The 21,736-nt window shown below is 37.2% G+C and overlaps 1 protein-coding gene across 5 annotated transcripts in view; it reads left to right on the forward strand.

Moving 5' to 3' along the window:
• The window catches only part of DMD (dystrophin), a 1,259,848-nt gene that overhangs the window by 105,556 nt on the left and 1,132,556 nt on the right, over nucleotides 1-21,736 (forward strand). For all 5 annotated transcript variants that reach the window (XM_080910294.1, XM_080910293.1, XM_080910296.1 and 2 more), the window contains one exon: nucleotides 7,962-8,134. In XM_080910294.1, coding sequence (XP_080766420.1) covers nucleotides 7,962-8,134 — 173 coding nt within the window. The remainder of the gene's footprint in view (nucleotides 1-7,961; nucleotides 8,135-21,736) is intronic.

A 21,736-nucleotide genomic window follows, 5' to 3' on the forward strand; every position in this document is an offset into this window, starting at 1 on the left:
CCAGGCTTCCATCCTGGCACATCGAGGCTCTACCCGCTTAGGCACTTCCTCTCCCACTGAGACCAGATACGGAATCCAGGAAAACTAAGGTGCATTTCTTCCACATGTTCCGGGGCTTCATTCTTTGGTTAGTGGTTCAGTTTCTGAGAGCCCTCAGGTCTCCAGGTTAGTTGAATCTGTTGGTCTTCATGTGGGGTTCCCATCCCCTTCAGGAACCTCAATCCTTCTCCCAACTCTTCCATAAGTGGCCTCATGTTCCACCAATTTTGCCTGTTTCAGTGTTCTGCTTCTCAGACGCTCTCAGAGGACACTTATGATAGACGTCTCTCTGCGAATTTCTTAAGTGTTCAGTACAAGCCATATAATGTAAAATAAGATATATAATTATTCCTTGAACACAACAACATGTTAAATAGTATGGATGTTTGAGTATGTCTGTAAATTGGAGAGCAGCTAATCATTTAAACAGGGTGAAGATAAATGTTATTCTATAATGAATATCTAATGTGCTGCTAAAATGTAAATAGAAATGAGTAAAAACATCCAATGAGTAATAGATATTCTTAGCTCAAAACCAATATTATCTATTTATATTAATTATGTTTGATTATACATGAAGGCTAATAATATACAGTGGCATTATTATTTTGAAATGCATTAACATTTAGAGTCCTATTAGAATTTTAAATATTTGTAATACAGTTATAAAAATAGAAATTGTTCATTAAAGCATCCAATTGGAAAAATTCCTTCTTCTGCCTCTATCTTTCATATTTTACTGAATGTTTCCTGTACATTCTTGAGATGTAACCAAGTCCCATTTGTCAATCACCACTCCTTGCACAGTGATTGGCAAATTCCAGTGTCAAGTATCTTTGACTCTTTGCCCTTACTCTTTTCCATAGTTATCAAAGCTCACAATTTTCCAGAAGTTAAAACTGTACACGCCTTCATTTTTTTTTTTTTTTACAATTGTAGAACATAAGAAATGACTTGGGGCAGATGAGCGACAGTCCTCACTGATTTATTAGTTGCGATAACAAAAACCAACGTTACGAGCATGCTTACACTTTGTTGTACATAGTTGAAAGTCATTTCATAATTTTGCTTTTCACTGGCTTATTTTTCCCTATCACAGATTCTCATTCTCCTAGTTTCAAATTATAGTATGTGTAAGCATGATCTTGTTTTGTGACCTATTTCTATAGAAAATCTATCAAGGATGTTTATAAATAATGGCACATACACTGTATAGTCAACATTTAATACACAGAATCAATTTGTCATGTTCAATTCTACATGGACAGAACTGCCCAGGGATACTGCTGCTACTTCACTGACAAGTTACTTAATTGTTCAGTTAGGCCATCTTACTGATGGATGTGGATTTCCTTATCATAACTTACCCCCAAAATAAAACTGAAATGAAGGTTTTAAGAATAAAAATGTACATAAATTTAAATAGACTTAATATGCAAGTCTGTGTAACTGCAGGGCTGCATTTATCAAGGGAGTAATAATGAGTGGACATCGCTAAGATTATTTTCAGCACTGATGACACATTGTGAGTGATCCATGTATCCTACTGACCTGTGATATTGTCTACTAATAATTACAGAAAATTGTATTTTGTTTGTGTTCTTCACTACTGCCTCTGCAACTCTTGAAAAAAGTAGCCAGCATCCTTTCTCCTGGATGGGAATATGTGCATCCTGGCACGGACCTGGTGGTACAAGAGAATAGATCTACAATAAAAAAGTTTAGCTAATAAATACCTTTTAGAGAACCATAAGTCCTTTTAGTTAAATTTCTGTATTGTGTTACTTAGTGCTATATAACAATTTTCTGCTGTCTATTTTGTCCGTTAGGACACCTTATCATGAAGAAATTCTTTCCGTCTCCCAGAGCCCTTTTTTTTTTTTTTTACTTTATTTTAAAAAACAAAGATAAATGTACAAATTTTCAGCATTTTTGCATAAAAGTATACGAATACATTTTTAAGGTTGTAATTAAGTATTTGTGGGTACATATACATACACATATGTATATATGTTTGTAACAACAATATAGGAAAAGAGGCTATTAATTTGAAGGGACAGGAGAGAAACTGAGAGGGGCTGTAGGGAGGAAAGGGGGATGTGATACAGTTCTATTTTAATTAAAATATATTCTTTTTTTGTTGAACTTCACACAGTCTGTGAGTTGTTTTTGGGGTGTTCAGAGCTTTCTGGTTTTTTTTAAATTAAGGAGCAGGGTACATTGTATGTATATCCTACTCTATATATCTACAGTCCATTTCAGCCATCAGTTTGCTTCATGGCTGTGAAGTGCTGCAGGTAAACATAGGTCACATTTAAACAGTAACTGTTTTTCAAGCAGTAAGAGGCCTTAGATGAAAAACAAGGAGTTGTCTATGGAGGGAATTGGAGACAGAAGAGAGATGGTTGAAATGTCTTAAGTATAATGGAAAATATTGCTTTGAAAGTTAAAATGGGCTTTATGCGTCTGTGCCCCAGAGAGGAAGAACTTGTATTAGAACACACTAAGTATTACTGACACCTATTTTCTCAGGAAGATCGTCTTAAAACGTGTGGAATCCTTCCAGGATTCTCCTCTGATGCAGCACTAGTGAGCTGTGAGGTAGACCACAGCAATATTATGCTGAATGTGGCAACCACTCTCCAGGAAAGTCACTTACATGACCAGGAAGAGCAATTGGCTAAGTTGTCAGAATCTAATCTGCTGGCACTGGGATGGACTGTGAGCCAGTCTATACTTCTATTCACACATGCTGTGATCTGAGCATAAGATAACTCCACACTAAGTATGATTTAACTGAGAAAGAAAGAATGAAAATGAAACATGGTCCAGAATTGAACACTGGATCTGACTGTGACAGGTGATTGTGTGTTAGCATACAAAAACTCTGCTAGCTGTAGGTTTGGGATTTTTGAAAAATAGCAACTAAAACCAGTTAAACCAGAGGGAAAAAACCCTCTCTCTCTATATATATATTTACTTACATATATAAAATATATGTAACTAAAATGATCATATGAGTGAAAATAGGAACAAGTATAATGTTTAACAATAAAAGATGCAACTTTCTTGGTTTTTATTTACTCTTTGCCTTGTTAACTTGTTGCAATTTTGTATGAGTTATTTGAGAATTTCCTACAATGTTTTCTTTGTATTCTCGTTCCTCTTGAATTTCTCACAGACCCATTCCCTTCCCTACTTACCCAAATTTCTCTCTCTCTCTCTCTCTCTCTCTCTCTCTCTCTCTCTCTCTCACACACACACACACACACACACACAATGTGCTTCTTGTCTAAAAAAAGCCTGGTTGATACAAAATCTTATGGATTATTGGCTCTTCCTCCCTGTCTCTATTAAAAACCAATAGTTCCTCAGCTATATTAAGAATTCCTGCGGAGACCCAGACAACACAGGACTGGCAAGAACCAGGTGAGAACAGATTCCAACGAGTCAGGAGGCAGAGAGATCTCAGGGGAGCATGCGGAAAGTGTGCACCTGCCCAGCTTGATCCAGAGATCCAGGAACCCAGCGTTATCTGGCCCTCTGTTCCCAGCAGGCGACTTCCGGGGTGCACAACAGGCACTTGGAGCATCTGCCACCAGGAAAAGCAGAGACCCAGACAACACAGGACTTGCGAGAATCGGGCTGATTCTGACTAGCCAAGGGACTGAGAGATATCAGCAGAGCACGGGGAAAGTGTGCGACTGCCCGTCCAGCTTGATGGAAGGACCCAGGAACCCAGGGGCATCAGGCCCTCTAGGCATTCAGAACATCCACCACCAGGAACAGCGGAGATCCAGGGACACATTCCAGGTACAAGGGAAAAGCAAGAACCAATCACTGACAACAAAATGGCAAGAGGAAAGCAAAAGAATGTACCCCAGGGAAACCATGACAACCTGACAACACTAGAACCCAGCTCTCCCATCACAGCAAACAGTGGATGCCAAAGACTCCAGAAGAAGAAGACTCAGACATGAAATCCTATCTCAAGATGATGATAGAGATCCTTAAACAGGAACGGGAGGAAAAGCATAAAGAATTAGAAGCTTTTAAAGAAGAAACAAGAAAAACACTCAAAGAACTAGAAGAAAACAGAACCAAAGAAATGAAGGAATGGTAGAAGAAATTTAAAACAGAAATAGACACAATTAAAAAAACACTAAAAGAGACAACCCTAGAGGTAGAAATCCTAAAAAAGAAATCAGGAGTCACAGATGCAAGCATTTCCAATAGATTACAAGAGATGGAAGAGAGAATCTCAGGGGCCAAAGACAACATTGTAAACATAGACAAAACAGCCAGAGAAGATGCAAAAAACAAAAAGCTCCTAACCCAAAATATACAGGAAATACAAGACACAATGAGAAGACAGAACCTAAGGATAATAGGAATAGAAGAGGGAGAAGAGTATCAACTAAGAGGCACAGTAAATATCTTCAACAAAATCATAGAAGAAAACTTCCCTACCCTCAAGAATGAGATGACCACGAGCATAAAAGAAGCCTTCAGAACTCCAAATAGGTTGGACCAGAAAAGAAATACCTCCCGACACATAATAGTCAAAACACCAAGTGCCCAATGTAAAGAAAGCATACTAAAAGCAGTAAGGGAAAAAGGTCAGGTAACATATAAAGGCAGACCAATCAGACTCACACCCGATTTCTCAACAGAGACTATGAAAGCTAGAAGAGCCTGGACAGACATCATGCACTCCTTAAGAGAGCACAAGTGCCAGTCCAAGCTGCTATACCCAGCAAAACTATCAATCACCATCGATGGAGAGACGAAGATATTTCAAGACAAAACTAAATTTACACAATATCTGACAACAAACCCAGCACTACAAGGAATTATAGGTGGAAAACCCAATACAAGGAGGGAAAATACAGCCTAGTAAAAACAAGAGAACTCCTAAGCAAGAAAACCAAAAGAAGAAAGACACACAGGCACAATTCAACTTCCAATAGCAAAAATGGCAGGAAACAGAAACAATTATTCCTTGATATCTATTAACATAAATGGTCTCAACTCCCCAATAAAGAGACATAGACTATCAGACTGGATACATAAACAAAATCCAGCCTTTTGCTGCATACAGGAAACTCATCTCAGAGACAGAGACAGACACTATCTCAGAGTCAAAGGGTGGGAAAAAAACTTCCAAGCAAACAGCTCCAAGAAGCAAGCTGGAGTGGCTATTCTAATATAGAATAAAGTAAATTTCCAACCAAAAGTTATCAAAAAAGATAAGGAAGGACACTTTTTACACATAGTCTTTGGAGAGGTTTTTTTTGTTGTTGTTTTGTTTGTTTGTTTGTTTTTTGATTCCAGTCACCTTATACTCTTCTTAGGGAATGTGTCAAAAAGTGATTATCTTGATATCCAAGGAGTATGACATCCCCTGACCCAATTTCTGCTGTTTCCAATTAAGATAGATAATTCTCTTGTATTAAATAGTAAAACTGTTCACCACTTATTCTGAACAATTCTACGATTTTACAGATAACTGAAAGTTAATTTATATCAAGAAACTTTTCAAACTCAAATCCCAAGAAAATATATGTATCATACATGCTTCCTTAGGTATATTCCCATGTGAATAGGAACACAAAAGTGCGTGCACACGCGTGCGCGCGTGCACACACACACACACACACACACACACACAACCTTATATATTGCATTGAACCAGAAGCAGATATTTTTGTGGTGGTGGATAATATCTTATTCTTTTATTTAGTATTAGCTTTCCCCCCTCCTTTCTTTAATTTCAAATTTAAAAAAATAAAATTAAAGTGGTACAACCACTCTGGAAATCAGTCTGGAGGTTCCTCAAAAAACTGAATGTAATACTACCTGAGGACCCAGCTATACCACTCCTAGGTATATCCCCAAAAGATGCTTCAAAATATAAGGACACATGCTCCACCATGTTCATAGCAGCCTTGTTTATAATAGCCAGAAGCTGGAAAGAACCCAGATGTCCTTCAGTAGATGAATGGATTACACAATGGAGCTCAGGGCCCTGGGGGAGGCAGGATGAAAGAAGTTTGACAGAGCTTATTCCATATTGTCACCAGGTAGTTGTCAGGCTGTGGGACGCCACTGTGGGGCACCACTCTGGTGGTAGGGAAGTGCAGTCTAAGGTGTAGGGGTAAACGGCCAGGATCCCCAGGCCTGCTGCAATGAGGCCAGGGTCATCTGTTTCCCAGGCTCTTGGACACCCAAGCACTGTTGGATGCTCCAGCAAAGCTGAAAGTGACGTGGGGGCCCAGGGCCAGTATCTAGCCCAGGACTGAGGAGGAAGAGTGAATCTCTGGCTGGTCCTAGAGGGGTCCTGGACTTGGTGGTGGTGGGCTGTAGGCTCGGTTTGATGGAAGCACAGCTGGAAGCTCAGTGAGGCCTTCTACAGATTAGATGGCGGCTCTGTAAGTGAAGGGCTTCTCTACAGCTCCCAAGGGCGGGTCCTGATGAAAAGAGACAGTCCAGAGTTTTTAAGCATTTATTGTCATGTAGGAAAGTTGATGAGTAAGACTGTACCCCACTTCTCAGGATGGGCCTGGGGTTAAATACCTTCTGCAGGGAGGAGTGACTGGGAAGAAAGGCCAATTGGCTAAGCCTCCAGGCCCGTAGGTACCTCACTGTAATCAAGATCTGTCTTGAGCCTACTGACCTGTGGTCACATCATCACCTGTGGAGGGGATTGGGGTGTTTCCTTTACATGACTTTTGGCCATGAATCTATGTAGGGCTGTGGCTAGTGATGGGCATCCAAACTGGTTTCTTGGGAGCTTTAGAGAAGTGCCCACCTTCCCGCAGGGTCACCAGGCTTTCAACCCCCCCTTCATAGTCCTACACATAATATTCTATTTTTTAATTTAGTCTTTGAACATCACTCCACCCATGTTATTAAAGAGATCCATCCTTATGTAACGCTGCCTGTGCTCTCTTAAAAATCACCCTTTAGCCATGTGACCATCTCTTATGCAATTAAAACACAACATATTTCTGTGATTACCATTTCTGTAAGTAAAACTGGTGGAAGGGAGTTTTAGTGTGAATTTTTAAAGATGAGTATATTCACAGGCTATTTCTGTGTTATCACGCCCTCCTTTCCCTCATATGTCAGTACCTAATGTGGCAGATATGTCCTTTTTCCTTGGAGTTCAGTTGAGGTGTTGAAAAAAGAAATTAAGTTTCTCATCATAAGAAACACACAGAGTTGCAGAAAACCTTTTAAACTTGAAATTCATTCGTATTGCTTATAATTATCACATACCACCCTCTCAGAGCAAATGTGCAAGTCCACTAGTACAAATCACTTTTTTCAAATGTTACAAGTCTATTTCAAACATTTGCTGATGTTTGGCATGATCTATAGTCTCACTAGGTTGTACAGATGAGTTTCCATAATTAATAATTTATAAAATCATACTTCATTGTTACCTACTATTAATGGAAAATATTTAGTTTGAGAATCAAAGCCCATTATTAAATATCGCTAACCTCTCTATACTAGTCTGTCTTCCCACAGATCTTTACATTTTACCAAATCAGATACTTCTGATTGCTTATGTCATATTTTATAAATGTGACTTATGGTCTATAAAGTCTTTCTTAAAGCTAGTTTAATGGCCAAGTGTTCGTCTCTTATCTAGAACAACTGGGTTAATTTTCATTGTTAAATTAATTTACATTGTTATTAATTTATATGTGTATTATATGCTTGAGTGAGTTTATGTCATCATATGCTTGCAGAACTATCAGCATAACATCCCTTGGAAGTACAGTGGACATTTTAGAATGAAGGAATAATACATTGATAATTTAGAGTTATATGAATATTTATTCTAGGACTATTTCTCCTTTATACTCTCTAGATAAAGCTAGTTTATTTTGATATATATTTTATTATTTCAGAATATAAAAGACAGTTTGCAGCAAATCTCAGGCCGGACTGATGTTATTTACAAGAAGAAGACAGCAGCCTTGCAAAGCGCTACCCCCATGGAAAGGGGTAAACTACAGGAAGCAGTATCACAGATGGATTTGCAGTGGGAAAAACTTAACAGAATGTACAATGAACGACAAGGGTAGGTAGCATTTTAATTTTACTGAAATGTTATAGCACTTTCCAGAAAACTCTAAATTATTTTCAAGTAGTTTCCTTGGTTAAAGCAACAGAAAAGGAGAGGCGAAAATATTACTGTAAAATATGAGAGCATTATTACTAATGGAATGAGATATTGAAATTATTCTTTACTGGAATAAACATTGTTTGTATCCCCCAAAATTGCAAATAATTTTAATGCTGTTTTGTTCATAATTATTCCGATATAATATGTAAAATATACATCACTAATTATATCTGCTGCCTATGTATTTTTATATGTTTGGTACTTAGAGCAGTGTATTTTAACATAAAAGCCCTTCATTTTAATTTATTATTTCCATTTGAAAGTTGATATTTACATATTTTATAGTCTCATTTCTTGAATTGCTTATTTTTATAAGGTTGTAATTAAGTATCTGTGGGTACATATACATACACATATGTATATATGTAACAGTAATATAGGAAAAGAGGCTATTAATTTGAGGAGATAAGAGAGAAAATGTGGAAAACTTACTTAGTTGATCTGGAATAAACTTTAGTGCTTATCTTAAGTAAAGTACTTAACTTTTGAATTAATTTTAAAGGCATTTTAATGCAGTAACCTCACATCCCAAGAAGGTGGATTATTTCTTCTACAAATTTTGAATACAAGTTTTCTCTTTTATTCTTTAATCGTGGGTTTTTTTTTTTTTCAGTACAGTCTTTATACCCCTCCTGGTCCACCCTCTGACTGTTTCTCATCCCATATCCCCCCCCATCTCCAAGAGGATATTCCCACCCCTACCCCAACCCACCAGAGCTCCCTTCTCCCTGGGGTCTCAAGTCTCTTGAGGGTTAGGTGCATCTTCATTCACTGAGAATATATACCAACTTTAACTTCTGTAGTTTAGAGACATACCTCTTCATTTGCTTAGGAAGGATTCAAATTATTTTCTCTCTTATATCTCATGTATAGCCAGCCTTCTACTGTAGGTTTTAGTTTACTACATTATACCCTGAAACAGATGTTTCAGACATTAATTTCAGTTGCCATCCATGACTATCTTTGCTATATTTCCAATTATCATACATCTAATATTATTTTTGTAATCCATTCCTCTGTTGAAGGACATCTGAGTTCTTTCCAGCTTCTGGCTATTATAAATAAGGCTGCTATGAACATGGTGGAACATGTGTCCTTGTTAGATGTTGGAGCTCCTTTTGGGTACATGCGCAGGAGCAGTGTAGATGGGTCCTCAGATAGTACTATGTCCAATTTTCAGAGGAACCTCCAAACTGATTTCCAGAGTTGTTGTACTAGTTTATACTCCCACCAACAGTGGAGGGGTGTTTTTCTTTCTCCACATCCTTGCAAGCATCAACCATCACCTGAGTTTATGATCTTAGCAATTCAAACTGGGAGGCTTCTCCCGGAATGGACAGTAGGTGGAAGAAGTTGACTTACCATTCCAGTTAGAATGAAAAGTGCTCTTGTGGCCCTCCCGAGCTTCCTGAAACCTGTGGGCAGGCGGGCCACTGGTCATGATGAAACTTGACTAGGTCTCCATCACTTTTTCATAATGGGTTCATTTTACTTCTTTGCTTTTGTTCTTTTCTTGCATTACTCTGGACTCTGTACATTGTTAATAACCGAGTTTTCTTCAATGATCAGTCATTACTGTGTTTCTTTAGGCACATACCATCATAGAAAACAAGTAGAATCCTTTCTGAGGAATCTTTACTATAATCATACAACTTCTGCTGATATATAGGCAGCGTAAATAACAGGATAAAACAGTGTTTTCTCTTCAATTCACCTTGAACCACAGAGGAAATAATAGAAGCAGGAAGACTAATGCTAGTCACAAAGGAGGTTGGTGAAATTTCATACAAATTTGTGACACCTTAGGTTTCTATGAAGAAACGGTCTCTAAACTTAGGAAGATTACTCTTCTTTTGTCAAAATATAATTCTAGATCTATTTTCCTTGTTATCGAAATTCACTCTTCAACAATTAGTTCTATTATCTTTTATTCTATTTCTTTTAGTCTAATCTAAGATAAAACTTTTATAATAATTGTTTACCAGAACTCTAGAGTTCACCTTCCTTTGGAATCTTGGCTTTTCTCTAGATTGACTATACATTCTTGAACAACATCTCTAACTTTTATGCTTCTTACATATAATGCAAGGATAAATTTATTACCTAAACTATTGTCTTCTATGGGGACAAAAGTGCATTGCCTTACTTAAGTAGAGCTATTGTAATGACAAAAATGATCCTGTGGTTCTGACAAGTTTCATCCCTGCTAATTTATTATGCTTATGTTTTTTTTGATTATACCATGTTGGTAGACTGTACTCTCATTCATAGGACACAAATGCAGTTTACAGGACTATACAGAGAGGTATATTTCTGCTGTCATTATGTGGGTACCAAAAAGTAAATATAGGTCACTCATATTGGCAACAAGCATCCTTAAATTCTCAGCCCATAATTTATTTTTATAATTTCATTTTTCCAGTTATTTCAGAGGGATGAATTAGACCCAGTCTCTGTTTGAAAATCAATACCGATGTAGAGATAAAATTGATACCCAGACAGTGAGATAAGAATAGATAAATATAAGATATTATTTTCGAATGGGCAAGTGTGATATACATAGAAATTGGAGTAGAACCTTCTTATTCAGACTCAGCAATGACTCAAATCTAGTACATTTGTCCTGATTAATTTCCTCCTATTTACTAATTAATTATTTTTTATTTACATTCCTTCTCACAGAGTCCCTCCACCTCACCCCTCCCGTTCACCTATGAGAGGGTGTCCTCTATGTTATCCCCCACTGGGACAATAAGTCTCTACAGAATTAGGTACGTTCTCTCACACTGAGGCCAGACAAGACAGTCCTCTGCTTCATATGTGATGGGGAGGATTAAACTAGTCTATGTATGTTCTTTGGTTGGTGGCTTTGTCTCTTGGAGCTGACAGAAGTCCAGATTAGTTGACCCTGTTGGTTTCCTATGGTTATTGCCTTCAGTTCCCTCAATTCTTCCCCTAACTCTCCCAAATGGCTCACTGACCTCAGTGCAATGCTTGGATCTGTATCTCTGTCAGTCAGCTGCTGGTAGAGACCCTCAAAGAACAGCAATACTAGTTTCCTGAGAGCAAGTACAACATGACCTCAGTAATAGTTTCAGGGATTGGTGCCAGCCCGTGAGATAGATCCTAAGTTGAGCAGGTCAATGATCAGCCTTTCCTCCAGTCTCCAATTTTTCCCCTGAATTTCTTTTAGAGAGGAGAGTTTGGGGGTTGAAATTTTGTAGGGGTGTTCATGTCCTTATCCCTCCACTCTGGGTCCTTTCTGACATCTGAAAGTGGATTCTTTAGGTTCTATATACCCACTGTTAGACATTTTAGCTAAGATCATCTACATAGCATTCTGGGAGCCTTCCTAATCCCAAGTCTGGGGACTGTCTAATGATTGCCCCCACATCCCACACCTGGCAGCTGCACACTTCTTTTCATTATCCTGGTCCTCTGGGCCCCTTTTCTGTCTCCCCTCATACCTGATTCTGACATTCTTTTCCCCCTCCCCTCCCTTCTCCCATACCACTTTCTCCCTCCATCTGCTTTCTACTACTACTTTATTTCCCCTTCTAAGTGATATTTAAGCATACTTGCTTGGAGCATCCGTTTTGTTTAGCATCTACTGACTTTGAGTCAGTGGACCATTTCCTATATTTTAAGGCGAATATGCACTTGTAAATTAGTGCATGTTCTTCTGGTTCTGTGCTATTCTCAAGTTTCAAACATTTGCTTGCAAAATTCAAGATGTCTTTGTTTTTAATACCTGAAGAGTACACTATTATTTAGATGTACTATACTTTCTTTATCCATTCTTCAGTTGAGGGACACCCAGGTTGTTTCAAATTTCTGGCTATTACAAATATGACTGCCATAAATATTGTAGAGCATCTTTCAGATATATGCGCAGGCATGGTATATCTGGATCTTCAGGAAGAACTATTTCTAATTTTATGATGAACTGCCAAATAGATTTTCAGAGTAGTTTTACACTTTTACAATCCCACTAGCAATGGTGGACTGTTTCCCTTGATCCACATCCTTGCCAGTATATGCTTTCTTCTGAGTTCTTAATCTTGGCAATTCTGATTGGTAAATGGTATAAGGATCATTTCTATTCACATTTTCCTGATAATCAAGGATGTTGAACATTTTTTAAGTGTTTCTCTGCCATTCGAGATTGTTCTGTGGATGGCTATTGATAATTTTCTTTAGCTCTATTTAAAGTAGTATTCTACCAGTTTTTTGAGAATTTCATACAGTGTATTTTGTTCATATTTACCTCCTTTTTCATCTTTTCCAAGAATCACCCCATTTCATGACCCACTCAAGTTTGTGTTTTCTTAGAAAACACAACAAAGCAGAACATTTTTTATTCTGTCCAAATACTTTAGGGGTGGGACCTGTCATGAAATATGGTCAACAAACCAGGGCTGCTATTAATTGGCAGTAATTTTTTTTTTGTGTGTTGGAGGGTAGGACTTTGTACCTACCATTACCTTCTATGAGAGAATTTTGTCTCATCTGGTCATGGACAGACCTTTCAAGTAATGTTACAATTGTTCATATGCAACTCTCCTGTTGTATCCAGTAAAAAACTCTTCTTTATCCCATCATTTCTCAGTCTTATAATGTTTCTTTTCTATCTTCTGTGATGATTCCAGATCTGTGGAAATAGTATGTCATACAGATTTCCCACTCAGGGCTCAACACTCCTTGTTTTCTTCTTCTTTGCATGGTAATCTTTTGTGTGTGTTTACGTTAGTTGTAATCTACTGTAACAAGAATCTCACTACCAGGAAAAAAGGTAATCACAAATCTTTACCAACCTGTGAACCCTTTCACTTAGATTAATTATGGAAATACCAAACTACAATCCTATAAGCAATAGTAGCATATTTTGTGGTTAACTAATTGGATTTTCACCAGAATTGGATCTCAAACTATGAGACTGACCCAGTCATGACATTATTGCAGCTAAAAACCTGCGCCTAAATGTGTCAAGGGTCTATAAGGAATGTGGAATTCACAAAGAATTTAAAAGCCTTCTAGTATTAGAGGAACACCATTCCCTATTCTTCAGCAAACACTTCAAGTTGCCATGTTAGTGTTATGGCTTAATACCCACAGGTATCTTGGCAGTACTATTTGGACTTATCAAAAAAAAGTATAAAGAAGGGATATGTGTTTGGGAAGCAGGTGAAGTTTGGATTAACATGGGTGCAAATCTCCCCCCCCCCCGTGTGTGTGTGTGTGTGTCAAATTCTCAAGAATGAAAACTATGATTTTTTAAAAGGTTCTACAAAATTATACTCTATGTTATTGTCTTTTTATGATACCATGTTAATGATTCCTAAAGACAGTGATGAATCTGTCATATGTTCATGATTTTTTCCTTACAATTTCAAAGTAAACCACAGTTTAAACAAGATAATAAAAAATGTGAAGCAATTTCTAGTCTTCAAATTGCTATACAGCCATAAGATGGCATTATTGTGTTACAAAAAGGTTCTGATATAAGGTAAGATAGTTTTGATATAAAATCTCTATTTCTCATTGAAAAACAATCATTTAGTCAGCCATTTTCGGTGGATCCCCTATGCATATAAGTAATTAAAATCAAGCATTTGAGATTTATGTATAATCTTAGGAGAACATAAAATCAAGATCATTGATTCAAATAATGCTAATTTTATAGCATCAATTACTTTGAACTGGATAAGAAAAAAGAACAATTGTGGTTTAAAAGGTAAATCTATTCTTTATGATATAGGATAAAATCAATGAAATATTGGCGAATAAATACGTAAGGAGAGATAACAGTATAGCTTAAAGCCAGAACAATTATTTGTCTCTGTGTTACATAAATCAGACTTGAAGGAATATTTTTTTTAACTAAAGATAAACATTGGAGGTTAGAGGTATATGAAAGAGCCTGTGGTTTCTTTTTTTCTTTTTTGTTTGAGAATCCCTCATTAAATACAACATGAGCAGGTTCTAGTTGTTGTGTGCTGTTTGATTTCTGTATCTAGAAGCTCATAGTATTTCTTTGTTAAAGTTTGCAATATTGATTGTTTTTTGTCATTTGCTGCATCAAATGTCATAATAGAGGAAAGGTTCTATTTAAAATTGTAAAAGGAAAAAATAAAGACAGGAAGGATGCAATCAGAAGTTCTTTGCTGGTAAGAATATCGAACCTACTGATACCCAGAAAGCCTTTTCTCAGGTTACCATATCACACACGATCATTTGTCTTATACCTCTACAGGTATAAGACAAATTTTCAGATATGTAGAAATCATTACAGTTCATACAGATTACATTGTTTATATATCACATATGCCAGATGCCACACAGAGGCTAGTTTAATACTTTCGCCTTATAAGAAAATGGAACAATTTCGCCTGAGTCTACTTCTTATGACACCTGTGCATCTTTTCCCATGACAGATACTTATGTTGATGAGTATTGAAGTACTACAGTCAAATCTCTGCTGATACATTTTTCTCAGCAATGTTGTTCCTCCATTACCATTTGCTTAGGACAACTGTTCATACAGTGCTACAGTAAGGAAAACATATTTGTACCCTCAGAAAAATCCCTGACTATGTTCAATCAGTGTATGTTTGTGACTGCTAACTCCTGTTTTCTATTTTAACTAGCCTTCCATTCTGCACCCTTACCCTTTACCCTGCTATAGGATAGAGCTCCTTCCAAATTCATACTCTAAAGAATACAGGAAAAAGTGAGGGAAGTGGACAAACTGTATATTGATTGTCTTTTAAAATTCTGTATATGTGGCTGTTCTCATGTTTTCATGAGGAAACGTACTATGACAGGTAGGTACGCAATGACATACACTTGAACTCAAAAGACAACCTTATGTTTTATTTTTCATCCATTATTTTAACAGAAAATCTATTGTTTGTCACCCCATACATCAGACTAGCTGACCTTTGAACTTCCTGTGATTCTTGTTTAACCATCTCCATCTTCTTGTAGAACCCCTGGCATTACCAGGCTACCACATCTAACTTTTTCCTAATTCTGACAATACACACTAAGTTGGTCACATTTGAATCACCAGCAGTTGACATACTGAGTCATTTCCTCAACCTCAAATTGGTTTTTAAAGACGTTTTCTAGGTTCTGCTATATTGCATCTCTGTATATTCTGCATTGTCCAATGTTTTGCCTTATGATTATGCTGAAGTAGCAATATAAGTACTATGTGTGCTTTCTGCTAAAATATGTTTCATTCCAGGATAAATGGAAAATTAATATTGAAAGAAAATATATAATATTTATTATGTGCATGGAAATGTGCTCATTGTTTAAGAAATATGTCTGGGAAAGTTACAAGAGCAGTAATTTTGTCTAGAATTAATTTTTCTTTTACTGCTTTTGATAAGTTGACAAAGCCGAATTCTAGCTTCCCAAATTAATCTAGAATGAATTAAGAAGTATTTGATTTTTTTTCTTGATATCTACATATTTATATTTCCACATCCTCAAAACAATTTCTCCTTCATTTTTTTATTTGAAAATACGTATGCAATTCCAAGACAAAACTAAATTTATACAATATCAGACCACAAACCCAGCACTACAATGAATTATAGTCACTATCCCTGACCTCAAGCTATATTACAAGGCAATTGTGCTGAAAAGTGCATGGTACTGGTACAGAAATAGGCACGAGGATCAATGGAATAAAATAGAAGATCCAGAAATGAGCTCTCACACATATGGTCACCTGATTTTTGACAAAGGAGCAGTAAACATTCAATGGAAAAAGGACAGCCTATTCAACAAATGGTGCTGGTCCAACTGGCAATCAGCATGCAGAAGAATGATAATAGACCCTTTCTTATCTCCTTGTACAAAGCTCAAGTGCAAGTGGATCAAAGATCTCCACATTAAGCCAGATACACTGAAACTATTAGATAAGAAAATAGGGAAAACCTTAGAACACATAGGCACAGGACAAATTTTCCTGAACAAAACACCAATGGCTGGTGCTGTAAGATCAAATATCAATAAATGGGACTTAATGAGAATGCAGTTACTGTAAGGCTAAGTACATTGTCAAGAAAACAAAACCACAGCAACAAACAGTTTGGCAAAAGATCTTTACCCCACATCTGATAGAGGCCTAATATCCAAGCTATACAAAGAACTCAAACGTTAGAAAAACCATTATGCTTAATCTTTACACACCAAGAAAACTCTACTTCCAGGTTACGTCTTGTTTTACATGTACTTTATGCTCATTGTAATTAGCAAGGTTTTAATGCATACTATCAAACCTTTAAAACATCAAATACTGCCAAAATGTATTCGCATACGTTTATGCATAAATGCTTAAAATCTGCACATTTATCTTTGTTTTTTTAAAATAAAGTTGTTCAATTAAGAAACAGAAAATGCGTGTGGAGTGAAATAGAGAACTGGATTTTATAATTTTTCTAGTCTCACTATTTACAACATCCCTGAGTCCGTATCCTTTAGTGTGCCATACATAAGAAAGATAACATGAAGTGAAAACTGTAATAATGCACAAAAAGTACAGGGCACTATCATTCTTGGACAGGTAAGTTCAAACTTCTGAAAACCACAAAAGTAGCTTCTATCGCAGAAATACCTCCATAGCAAACTTGGAGCAAACAAATTACATGCCTCCTTTAATTCTCAGGACAACCTGAAAGTTAAGTTTAAAATTAAGTGTTAGAAAAAGAAACCCTTTTCTGCAGTTCACATGAATGTGTGTGGTTCAGCTAGTTTGTCTGCTGCCTTCATTCAGCCTCACACTGCATCACCTACATTCTCCCTGGAGACTTTTGCTTCAGGACCTAGAACAGGAATATATGCTCTAGTGTTTTCTTTTAAACACTACTGTCTGAAAATACAGCTTTTAAAAATTATATTTAAATTACTGTGTCTAATAGGAGAAGAAAAATCTCTGTGCTACATAGTAGGCTGTCCAAAGCAAAGCACAGAGGATTTGTGGAGATGTAGTCTAATGGCAGTACTGTACAAAGTGCTTAGAGAATACTAGCTTTTTTTTTCATGGAGTCCTGCTAATCCATTGGAACCCAATGCAAATATTCATTACCTCATTTAACTTCCTGAGTTTCCATCTATTGCTTCATGGGCTACAGTATTTCAACTGTTCCTCAGTACAATTCTCATACAATTCTGCTCATGAGGTTAGGTTTGTGTTATACAAAACTGTGTGCAATTTTAAAAAAATTTAGATATTTTCTGTATTTACATTTAAAATATTATCCCTTCTCCCCACTACCATACACCCTTCCCCCTCCCATTCTTTCCATGAAGGTGCCCCTTCTCCCAACCACCCTCTTCACCTCAGTGATTTGGCATTTTCTACACTGGGAAAAGGCAACATCACTGGACCAAAGGCTTCTTCTTTCATTGATGTCAGACAATGCCATCCTCTGCTACATAAGCAACTGGGCAATGAGTTTCTCCACGTGTGCTCATTGATTGGTGTTTTGGTCCCTAAGAGAACTGGAGGGTTTGGTTGGTTGATAATGTTTTCCTTCCCATGAGGTTGCAGACCCTTTCAGCTCCTTCAGTTCTTTCTCTTGCTCCTTCATTGGATCCCCATGTGCAGTCCAATGGTTAGCTGCAAGCATCCTCAGCTGTATCTGTATGACTCTGGCAGAGCCTCTGAGGAGACATCCATATCTGGCTCCTGGCAGTAAATAATTTTTGGCATCAGCAATAGTGCTGGGTTTGCTGGCTGCATATGGGTTGAATCCCCAGGTGAGGTAGCCTCTGAATAATATTTTCTTCAATCCCTGCTATTCTATTTGTCCCTGAATTCCCCCTCATAAGTGTCTTATTCTCTCTTCTAAAAACTAATGAGTTCACATTCTGACCTTCCTTCTTCTTGAGCTTCACAAGGTCTGTGAATTGTTTCTTGGGTATTCAGAGATTTTTGGGATAATATCAGCTTATCAGTGACTGCATACCATGTGTGTTCTTTTGTGACTGGGTTACCTCACTCAGGATGATAGCTTCAAGTTCCATCCATTTGTCTAGGAAATTCATGAAGTCATTGTTTCTAATAGCTGAGTAGTAGCTCCATTGTGTAAATGTACCACAATTTCTGTATCCATTGCCCTGTTGAAGGACATCTAGGTCCTTTCCAGCTTCTGGCTATTGTAAATAAGGCTGCAATGAAAATTTTGGAGCATGTGTTTTTGTTATATGTTGGAGTACATTTTGGGTATATGCCCAGGAGTGATATATCTGGGCCTTCAGGTAGAACTATGTCCAATTTTCTGAGGTATCGCCAGACAGATTTCCAGAGTGGTTGTATTAGCTTGCAACCCCACCAACAGTGGAGAAGTGTTCCTCTTTCTCCACATCCTCACCAGCATCTGCTGTCATCTGAGTTTTGGATCTTGGCCAATCTGACTGGTGTGAGGTGGAATCTCAGGGTTGTTTTGATTTGCATTTCCCTGATGCCTAGGGATGTCGAGCACTTCCTTAGGTGCTTCTCAGCCATTCATCATTTCTCAGTTGAGAATTTTTTGTTTAGTTTCATGCTCCATTTTAATAGGGTTATTTGATTCTCTGGAGTCTACCTTCTTCAGTTCTTTGCATATATTAGATATTAGCCCTCTATCAGATGTAGGACTGGCAAAGATCCTTTTCCAATCTGTTGGCTGCCATTTCATTCTATTGATGTTGTGCTTTCCCTCACAGAAGCTTTGCAATTTCAATAGGTCTCATTTGTCAATTCTAGATCTTAGAATATGAGCCATTGGTGTTCCGTTTAGGAAATTTCTCCTGTGCCTGTGTTCTATGCTCTTCCCACTTTCTCATCTATTAGTTTCAGTGTTACTGTCTCTTTTTTTTGGAGGGATTTGATCCACTTGGACTTGAGCTTTGTACATTGAGATAAGAAAGGGTCTATTTTCATTCTTCTGCATGCTGAGTGCCAGTTGGACCAGCACCATTTGTTGTAGAGGTTGTCTTTTTTCCATTGAATGTTTACGGCTCCTTTGTCAAAAATCAGGTGATCATAGGTGTGTGGGATTATTTTGATCTTCTTATATCTGTTGAGCCCTGTTTTGTGACCAACTATATTTTCAGTTTTGGAGAAGGTAATTTGAGGTGCTGTCGAGAAGGTATATTCTTTCGTTTTAGGATGAAATGTTCTATAGATGTCTGTTAAATTCAATTGGTTGATAACTTCTGTTAGTTTCACTGTGTCTCTGTTCAACTTCTGCCTCCATGATCTGTCCATTGATGAGAATAGGATGTTGAAATTTTCCACTATTATAGTGTGTGGTAAAATATATACTTTGAACTTCAGTAGAGTTTTTTTTTTTTAAATGAATGTGGATGCTCTTGTATTTGGAGCATAAATGTTCAGGAATGAAAGTTCAACTTGATAGATTTTTCCTTTGATGAGTAAAAAGTGTCCTTATCTTTTTTGATAACTTTTGGTTGAAACTATTTTATTCGATTTTAGAATGACTACTCCAGCTTATTTTCTATGGATCATTTACTTGGAGAATATCTCCCAGCCTTCTATTTTGAGGTAGTGTCTGTCTTTGTCCCTGTGTGCACTTTTAACCATCCTTTCCCCTCCTCCCACTTTCATTTTATAATCACCCATGACCCAAATTACCAGTATTGCAGGGAGCAAATAACGTTTTATTGACAAAACTTTCAAAGTAAGTGAGAAATTGCATGTTCAAAGGACTTGGAATTGAGTCACGTGTAGAGTACTTGTTCAACATTATTCATGTCTTTTCCAAACTCAGAACTACAAAAGGAACTGTATAATTTTAGAGTTAATAGCAATCTCGAGAAATTTACAATGTCATGAATTCCATTTATACCATAGTTTATTTCACAACATGCGAATATTGGGTATTTTCCCACAGTCAGTTTCATTTTTCTGTAATAAAGGTACATCATGAACTTTGGTTGTTAGTATAGCAGACATCTAAAAGAGTCTATGTCCTTTATGCATTCTAAGTACAGCATTTGGGAGCCAAAATGCTGTTCCTGGGGAAAATACAGCATCAGTTACCATTTGTTACTAATTGCTGGATGTTTGTGTTCTTGCTTGTCTTCTAACATTCTTTGGGACATTTGTCTCAGGGACATTTTTTAACATTATAAGTATTAAATTTACTCTGTAAGATTTATACATTCTTCCCAGTAAGAATTTTTTCACAAGAATTATTTTCATATTATTTTTGTTTATTGTTTTTTAAATTATTTATTTTACATATTCCCTTTACATTCCGTTCACTGCACACCTCCAAGTCAGCCCCTCGCACAATCCTTTCCATCCTCTGAGTGGGTGGGGACCTCCCTGGTTATCTCCCTCCTCCTACTTTGGCATTTCAAATCTCTGCCAAGCTAGGTGTTTCTGCTCCCACTAAGCAGCCTAACTAGTAGAGTACATCCCAAGAACAGGGAAAAGCTTTTGGGACAGCTGCCCCTTCCAGTTGTTATAAAGGCCATGTTGCACATCTGCTACATTGAGCAGTAATGCCTAGGTCCAGCCTGTGCATGTTTTTTGATTGATAGTTCAGATTCTGAGAGCCCCAAGGGTCCAGATTAGTTGATTCTGTTAGTCTTCCTGTGGAGTTCAATGCACTGCCAGACCCACTATCCTTCCTCATAACCTTCCATGAGTCCTCAACCTCCATCCACTGTTTGGCTGTGTCTTTATTTGTCTGAGTCTCTCAGAGGACAGCATGCCCCTGTCTTATGTCAGATATTGTATCAAATATGGAAACTTGATGTGCCTCATGCCTATTAGAAGCATCCAGTCTAGGAAGTGAGAAATGGCAGGGGAAAATTGAGGGTATTTATATGAAGAAGATGAAGCTCAAAAAACAAGCAACAGCAACAAAAACCCAACTTTGAAGTATAGTCAAGATGACAGGACCTGGGTGGGGCATTCTGGCTGAGAGAATAGTAAATGCTATCAGCTTAGTTGAGAATCACCTTTCTATTTATTCGATATTTTCTTTACTTATATTTCAAATGTTATCCCCTTTCCTCCTTTGCTTTTTTACTTCTTCCACTATATTCACAGTTAATACTTTCCCTAGAAGACAAAAGTCTGTCATTATGTCCCTTCATATCTGTAAAATTTTCAACTAATCAGATACAATTATGTATTATCTTCCATAAATTATTTTTACCTATTAGGACATGGGTGCCAAATGCTCATTCTTTATTTTCATCTATGTTCTCTATCACCCAAAAGAGAGGCATGACCCAAGGTAACTTTTGATTGGATGCAGCCACCACATTGATGGATAACAAACTCACCCAAAATAGCAATTACTAATCACCACCTCACTCACAGGACATCTCTAAACCAACTGTTCTTCAGCCGTTGGGACTATAGATTGACTGAATAGATCCAATTCATATATCTGTTTGTAGAAAATATGCTGCAAGTATAGTAGCTCCTTGGAATATGGAACAAATGGGCAAAGTCTCACA

This window comes from Micromys minutus (genome assembly GCF_963924665.1).
Source record: "Micromys minutus genome assembly, chromosome: X".
In the NCBI taxonomy this organism is placed as follows: domain Eukaryota; kingdom Metazoa; phylum Chordata; class Mammalia; order Rodentia; family Muridae; genus Micromys; species Micromys minutus.